At 37.3% G+C, this 8,784-nt stretch overlaps 1 protein-coding gene across 1 annotated transcript; it reads left to right on the top strand.

The window, feature by feature from the left end:
* The first annotated feature begins 4,505 nt into the window (after positions 1 to 4,505).
* On the top strand, positions 4,506 to 6,004 carry LOC113293109 (glycogen synthase-like). The gene has a single exon (XM_026541869.1). It carries the CDS (start codon positions 4,506 to 4,508, stop codon positions 5,973 to 5,975), a length of 1,470 nt encoding a protein of 489 aa, XP_026397654.1. The 3' UTR covers positions 5,976 to 6,004.
* The last annotated feature ends 2,780 nt before the right edge of the window (positions 6,005 to 8,784 follow it).

Genomic DNA, 8,784 nt, shown 5'->3' with positions numbered 1-8,784 from the left:
GAGATTATGACCAATTTAACAGGTTTCATTAGAATCTGTATCTCAATTGCGAATTTTGATTTCATTTTTAAGTTATATCTTCGATTTGAATTCTTTAGAAAATAGGTATCTAGGAGGAACTCAGTTTTTGTTTTCCTTTGTCTGTTTAATTCTAGATTGCTGTGGCATTTTTGGTGTGTTGATGTGATATCTGTCTCCGTTTTTCCATTATGCTAGAGATTACAATCTGAAGTCCAGTAAACTTGCTATTGATATCAAGTCTTACGGTTATGTACTTGTAATTCAATATTCCACAAGCCTTGGCAAGTGAAAGTATTTGTGTCGCCTTAAACTGATAACCACTGTTAGACATTTCTTCAAGATAAATTAGTGACAATACTGCAAATCTTATGTCTCAATACATCACATTTTACTGTTGGTGAATGACATTGGAGTAGAGCCTGCGGAAGCGTCTACCTTTTTAGATTGCTGATGCAGTTAATATCATTCTTATTTCAGTATATTTTTGTTACACGAGTTAATGTCCCCAAAATAAATGCTCTTTCATTGTCTCAATTTACAGAACGTGTTACATGGAGGATGGTGGGAGCACCAGTTCTTGGGTGAATATGGGTAGGATCCAAAGGTTAAGCTTCGTTAGCATGTTCATACTATTTATTGTTGTTTGAACCTGCATTGGTTTTTCAAAGGTTGAATCATTGTCTCAAATCTGGTTAGTTGTTACATTCGCATTGCTGGACTCTTTAGTAATAGTTGGTGATTTGTGAACCTTTTTCCTTGTACGCTCGCACCAATTTTCATGCACCATCTATCAGCTATAAGATTACATGAAGTATAAATATTGTGGAGAAAACAAAAAGATACATCTGCTAACTGCTGGATAGACAGAGATCCTCTTCACCTATGTGGATGTTTTGCAGATAGTAATCATCGTCTTCTCCGCGGCATTATTTTATGAGCTTCACCTGCACACTAATATTAAAGTGATACACCATTATCTTATCCTTCCACTGGTCGGTATATCTAGTTCATCAACTTAAACTGATTGTATGGGCGAATGGCGGGGAAATTCTCCCTTGGCAGACAGAAAATTTTAATAGTGTAGTTCATGAAACACTGTATTAATGTTCTCTCTGCCAAGGGAAGATTGCACTGTCATCGATCAACCCCACATTGCATGGTATCCCATGCGGTCACACCATTGTAACATGTCTACTTCAGCTTTGAGACTAGGTGGTTTGCGCTTTGATTCTTTTCCTTCTTCTGTCTCCTATGCTTATTTATCTTGATCTATAGTCTGGTTAATTTAACTGATTGGATGAGCGAATGGCGGGGCAATTCTCCCTTGGCAGCCAGAAAGTTACAAGTGTATTTTCATGAAACACTATGTACTGCCCTCCTGCCAAGGAAGGATTGCACTGTCATTCACCAAACCCACATAGCACATTATTCTATGCAACTGGTCATACCATTTGTAACACGGGTACTCCAGCTTCCATAGTAGTTTTGATTTTTATCCATCAATTGACTTTGATTCTTAACCATCTGTTGATTGATTGCTCTGGTTAGTCTAACTGAGAGCGAATGGCGGGGCAATTCTCCCTTGGCGGCCAGAAAAATAATAGTGCACGTTCATGAGACACTATACTATTGTTCTCTCTGCCAAGGGAAGATTGCACTGTCATTCATTAACCCCACATTGCATGTTGTACTCTGAAACTGATTATGCTATTAAAACATGCATACTTCAGCTTTTATACTTGGTGGTTTCTGCTCTAAGTTTGGATATACTGTGAGGTACAGTAGCAAATGCCATGAAAATTCCTTTTTTATCTAGTTTATTCTTTTCACTTTTCTGTCTGGTCATACAGTCTTTATCTATGGTCCTCTATTACTCAAAAGAGAGATGTAGTTTGTGGTTAAAACTTCATGATATAGGTAGAACATGCAAGGGACAAATGAACAAACAAATGCGACCCGAGTTTCAGCATAAAGTCCTGCCTGTACATGATTTGACAGGTAGAACATAAGGCACAGATGAAAAGAAAATCTTGAATGTGTAGATGGTATATTTGAAGAGAGAAGATGCTGCAGGATCTTCTGTTTCTAAAAATAAAATGCACTCAATCAAATATTTTCTCTTGCCAGGCTCTGATTAGTGGCCTCCATGGAGAATAACGTGTTGAAATTGTGTCCTGACAATGGACAGAGCCTTGCTTCTCCTTAAAAGTTAGAACTAAAGGTACCACTAGAAACTAAAAAGCAGAATGTGTCGAGTCTGTTGACTACGGTCTCTTTAGCGAGGGACATAAATGGGGTTTCTTTCTTGTTTTAAAAAAAAGGATTATTCTTCATTTACCTCTGTTGCTAGTGTAGCTTCTCACAGTCGTATTTCATGTTGCTTGAAACAATGTTGTATTTTCCCTCTTCACCTGTTGATTTTGGACAAGCACGGTACTCTTTCTTCTCGGAAACATTAGCAAGAAAGGTTTTTTTCTTAGATTTATTCCCACACTTAATTGGATTATCTACATGTAATCAAATCTATGCTTTCGTCCCGCTCTATGATTATGTACAGGTATATGTGTGTATGTAACTTTTTGTTGCAATACCTTCACCTGCAGATTAGAATATATAGGAAGAAACATGCACATTAATTTCTTTTTGGGGCGTGAACTTCGCCACCTATTATTTGAATACACCGAGAATTTTTTAAGTTTCTTATGAAGTTCTTATTTATTTTTATGAATTTTTTAAAAATAAAACCAACCTATTAAAAATAACAGTGGGAGCCTAGTTAGTAAGTTCGCGAATGATTCGCGAATCATTCACGAATTTTTCCGTATCACGAATTTTACCGTCTTATTCGCGTACGTTTGCAACTCCGAACCCAAGTCGCGTATTATGTGGCATTCCCGGATTATTCGCGAACCGTTCACGAATTTTACGTATTCCGAATGATACGTCCGCTTAATTCGCCATAAATTCTTTAGCTTTTATTTTTCAAAGACTCCACTTTTTGGGCTTTACTGCCTCCCGAGCATACACGACCGAATATTTAAAGTGTTGTAATTTTTATGAAACAAAAACGACTGAAGAGATTTGAAGGTGAATGTGAGAGAGATCTCAAACTCACTAACCAAGCATCTAAACCACCATACGACGTCCTCTTGGATAACTAATGTTGTATATATTATTAATATCATCATATTAAGTTTATTTTTTCTTTAAATAACTCACACATATGCATAAAAATTGGTCTATGACCTTATAAATACAAATTATTTGCTATATATAGATACCGAATTTTCAGAGCCGAACTCACATTTATAAATCGAATTATATACGTACGTATGCCGTTCCGAATTACTGACGAATCACGTCCCGTTGACCGAATTTTGGACCGAATCTGGATTTTACAAAACCGTATAATACTCGTACGTTTGCCGTTCCGTACGTTTGCCGAATCCCGAATTGCTAACTAGGAGTGGGAGTACTAAGTTCTGAAAAGTTTTATGAAGATGCGCATCTTAAAGAACTTCAAGGATCTAACTTTGCAATGTGGTTGGCTGTAGAGGGAGAACGGGCCACCTCTAGGGTCCACATGGTGTTGATGCAAGGGCTAAGTGGTTTTGAGGATCGTGTCGTGTGCAAATCAATCGTCAAATTTGTAGTTCCATTAAAATATGATCGAACATCGAACTGTTGACCTTTAGGAACTGTGAACTGCTGCATTTAGGGAGCTGCGTTCTTTAGGTGTCGGCCTGTTAAAGATCTTAAGGTGCTTGACAGAGTAAAACTGATAATTAATTTCAACCTTTTCCGGGGCTGAAGATGGTCGCCATTTTATTTCTAATTTACATTGCAAAGGACATAATATGGGTTCTACACCAGAAGTGAATTATGTGATTCTAATTTAAAGATTTAAGGTTAGATTGGGCTGTTTATAGTAGTACTTTGACGTGTTGCCGGCCTAAACATGTCGGTGAAAACCCAGATTCTCTGCCAGTCGGATCCAGAATTGGACGGCCATCGCCACCCAAACCTTCGGAGACACAAAAATAAATATTAGAAAAAGTAAGACCGATATCCTATGCGTCATTCCAATTAAAATCCTTAAATGTCAATGTAAAATCCAAACTTCAAGAAATTAATAAATGGACATTATTTTTCTTTAAATTCTTGAGACTAGAGAGAAAAGAGTACAGTAGGCACTAGCTGGTTGATATGAACAATTCCATGTGCAAGAATGAACTTTTCACACGTAAAATAGCTTAAAAAACATCAGAAAAATACTAATAATTAAGTAGAAGTCAGATCCGGCACGGATGGTGACAAAGAATTTTGTAATATTATTAAAACCAAGTAATTAAGGTAGTACTAAATAACAAATTAATCTTGAGCTTGAAGCAGCACGGCAATTAACAATTCGGTCTCTCAATCTTGACATACAATCAAATAAGTATCAAAATCTTGGCTCATGTACTAGACTCCCTTTCTCTAGCATGGCTTTTAAGCATCAAAACTCAAAATCCTCTTCTTCTTCATTTTCAAGTTTTAGGTCTACAACCTTGCTCACTTTAGCTCTTGTACTTACTTCTTTCCTTCTTTTTATCACTCCCCCAGCTCGAAGAAATCTAAGTGATCCATATTTCAGAATAACTGAAGATGTTCGCGTAGAAGTAGATGTTCATAGTGATCTTCGCGAAATTCAGTCCCCATGGAACAATTTATGTTTTGGACCGGCTATGGAGAAGCTTAAACTTGGAGTTTTCTCTAAAACATGGCCAGTGGGTACTCACCCAGGAGGAATGGAACGACATGCTAAGCAATTATACACAGATCTGGCAGCTAGAGGACACGAAATTCACGTTTTCACGGTACCCTCGGATAGACGACCACACCCGGATATCCACCAAGGCAATCTTCATGTTCATTTTGCTGCTAACGACCATGGTTCTGTGAATTGTTCACTAGCCTTTCAGATCTTCAATAGTGAAAATGATGCACTGCCATTTGATTATGTTCATGGCGAGAGTGTTTCTTTACCGCATTGGCGAGCAAAAATGGTTCCTAAAGCTAAAGTAGCTGTTACTTGGCATGGTATTTGGTATGAAATCATGCACTCAAAACTATTCCAAGGATTGGTTTTGGACTCTCAGGGGTCTACATTTGGTACAGAACTTCGTGATGTCATGCCAAAATTAGTGGAGGAGATTAGGTTTTTTCCAAGTTACACTCAGCATATATGCATTAGCAAAAGCGCAGCCGAGGTTTTAACCAATATCTACCAGCTTCCTCGCAGAAATGTTCATGTTATCTTAAATGGAGTTGATAACACAGTATTCACACAAGAACCAGAAGCAGGAGAACGTTTCAGGAACAAACACGGTATCCCACTGAATGCGAGTTTGGTGATGGGAGTTGCTGGACGTTTGGTCAGAGACAAAGGACATCCACTTCTATTCGATGCCTTCTCAAAGATAGCCAAACGTCATCCCGGTGTATTTTTATTAGTAGCCGGTACTGGGACCTGGCAAAAACGGTACATGGAGTTAGGATCAAGTGTTAAGGTTCTAGGTGCACTGGATGCCTCAGAGTTGGCCGAGTTTTATAACGCAATCGACATTTTTGTTAATCCTACATTAAGGCCGCAGGGGCTTGATTTAACCCTTATGGAAGCTATGCATTGTGGGACGCCACTTTTGACACCGAATTACCCCAGTATCACCGGTACTGTTATTATTAACGATGGAATTGGGTATACATTTTCTCCTAATGTGGGATCATTTGTTGAAGCCTTGGAGAGAGCGATAATAGATGGGCCATCTGAGATGCACAGGAAGGGCATGGCATGTAAAGCATATGCATCATCAATGTTCACAGCTTCAAAGATGGCATCCGCTTATGAAAGGTTCTTTTTGTGCATGAAGAACTCAAGGTATTGCCGGTATCCTCTTCCTACAGATTGTTAGGATTTAGAACAAAACTTTTCTCGTTTCAACTCTTGGTTCTTTCATTTTTTTACGATCTTTGGTACTGTTTTCCTTTATTTTTTGTATTATTTAATACTAATTATTATCAGAGTATACAAAAACGAATTGAAAATTCCACGGTACATAGTACGTTGAAAATTCAAACCCATGTTCAAGAAATTAATGCAACAAAATGGTCTGGAACTTGTGCTCACTCTATGTATAAATTGTACTTAAGTTTATTGATATCTCGGCCCTTGTAATATGGGAATCAATTGTCGACATTGTCCGGTTAGCTGGAGATGGAAGATACAGACGAGTCCATATTTGTGCAACCACGAATTAGAGTGCGCAATTATTGTTTATAATTCATTTAAGAAAGTTATTATGCTTTGATTGATGGGTTTTGTTATCTTATGTATTCGCACGAGATAAGAGCCGATCGATCACTGACATGAGAAGTGTAAAACACAATAAAATATATGCGATGGAATGATTATTTGCTTTGGAGAATGTATTTGTGGAGAGAGAAATTCAAAAATCCATGAGAATCATTCTCTCTCATATATTCTATTGTGTTTTACACTTCCCGATACCAATGACTAGCTCTTTTCTTGTGCATGAATGCACAAGATAACAAAACCCTTGATTTATATTTACATTGAAAACGAGAAAAAACAACAACAAAATAACGATTTCTAATGTCGACTATCCTATGAAATTGTTTATACTTGTTCACCTTTGTTTTTAGGGGGATGCATAAAAATGCACTCCAAATAGTGTACTATACCAGTGTTTCATGCGTTGTTTAAGTTTTCGGTTTCCTACACCATATAAATTTTTTAGCTCATCATGGGTGACTTCGTCGATGTAGTTTGGCCACATGAACCTCGGAAAAAAAATCCTAATTCATCACGTAAAACACTATTTATAATTGAGAGAAAATAATTCTTTTACTATAAACGTATGAGTAATTATCATGTTTAGAGGTCTAACTTGGATCCTAACTTGGAATGCCGGAGGTCTAAACTCTAGTAGCAGAAGAATGGTGGTACATAAAATGCTACAGATGATTAGAGCTCCGATTATAATACTTCAAGAAACCAAAATGATGCGATGTTCAGCTTGGGATGTTAAACAAATTTGTGGTTACAAGAACGTGGGTTGGACTTTCCAACATTCGGTAGGGAGCTCAGGTAGTATGTTAGTTCTTTGGGATAGAGACTTTGTGGAAGTCGGTGACTCACTAGTCAGTGAGTACACGTTCTCAATCCTGACAACTTCAAGTAGGTTCTTACTAATGTTGATGGGAAAAATAAATCTGTCGGGAGGACAAATTTTTGGATAGAACTGGATGATATTTGTAGATATTGGGTTAACCTTTCTTGGTGTATTGGTGACGATTTTTACACAATTACAAAGTGTGATGAAAAAAATAATTGTAAGAAGCTCACCAGAAGCATGAAAAAATTCAACAAATTCATTGTTGAGCATGACCTCATTGAATTACCTCTAAAGGGTGCAAGATACACATGGTCAAATGGTCAAGCAAACCCTGTTATGTGCAGACTAGACAAGTTTCTTATCTCCCCATGTTTTGAATAACACTACCCTTTTGTTACCCAATTAGCCAAAGCCATACCTACCTATGATCACATTCCTCTCCTCTTAGATATTTTTGATCCCTCTTGGGGACCTAATCATTTCAGGTTTGAAGTTATGTGGTTCTTGGAGAATGGATTGTTACAATTACTAGAGGATTGGTGGATTTCTTTTTGTTTTGAAGGTACCCATAACACTGTGCTTTGAATGAATTTAAAAGCACTTAAAGAGCTAAAAGTATGGAACAAAGAAGTATTTGGTCACACCAACACAAAGTTGAATGCAATCCTCTATGAGATACAAACTCTTCATGGCCTAGCTGAAGATAACATCCTTACTGAAGAAGAACGGAATGTGCATTTCCAAAACAAATCTGAAGTCGAAAATATTTCAAAAATGGAGGAAACTTGTTGGAAAATTAAATCAAATACCAAATGGTTGCAGAAAGGTGATAGGAATACGTCTTTCTTCATCAGTAATGCCTCGACTAGAAGAAGATACAGCATAATCAGGTAACTCTATATTGGAGATAAATTAGTGTCTGACAGGAAACATTTGCCAAACCACATGGTAGGATATTACAAAACTCTTTTTACGAAAGAAAAGATTATCATACCTAATTTAGATGAAATTGAATTTGATACCATCACATCTACCGAGGTGGCTATCTTAGAAGCTTCTTTCACTGAAGAAGAGGTTTTACATGCCATCAGAGATTTGGGTAATGACAAAGCACCAGGTCCGGACGGTTTCCCTATTCTTTTCTTTCAGAAGTGTTGGCATTTCATCAAGGGAGATATTATGGGTACGGTGTCTGAATTTTGCGTTTCAGTTACTATTTACTCTAAACATAATCCTACTTTCATTACTCTCAAACAAAAGAAGGACCATATCGAGACAGTCAAGGATTGTATACCTATTTGTCTTCTCACTAGTGTATATAAGATCATTGCAAAAGTCCTTGCAACAAGGTTAAACTTGTTCTGGATAAACTTATTTCTCCAGTGAAATGTTCTTATATTAAAGGAAGACAAATTATTGATGGTACCTTGATTGCTAACGAGTTGGTAGCTAGATTCTAGACTGAGGTCTGGAAATCCTGGTTTAGAGTGCAAAATTGATCTTGAAAAGGAGTTTGACAAAATCAATTGGAGGCCGGTATCTTGAATTTGTACTTTCTCAAATGGGTTTCGATAGAAAATGGTGT

Source organism: Papaver somniferum, chromosome 7 (genome assembly GCF_003573695.1).
Source record: "Papaver somniferum cultivar HN1 chromosome 7, ASM357369v1, whole genome shotgun sequence".
NCBI lineage: Eukaryota > Viridiplantae > Streptophyta > Magnoliopsida > Ranunculales > Papaveraceae > Papaver > Papaver somniferum.
Note: the sequence above shows the minus strand (reverse complement) of the source record. Positions and strands in the feature narration are given on the sequence as shown.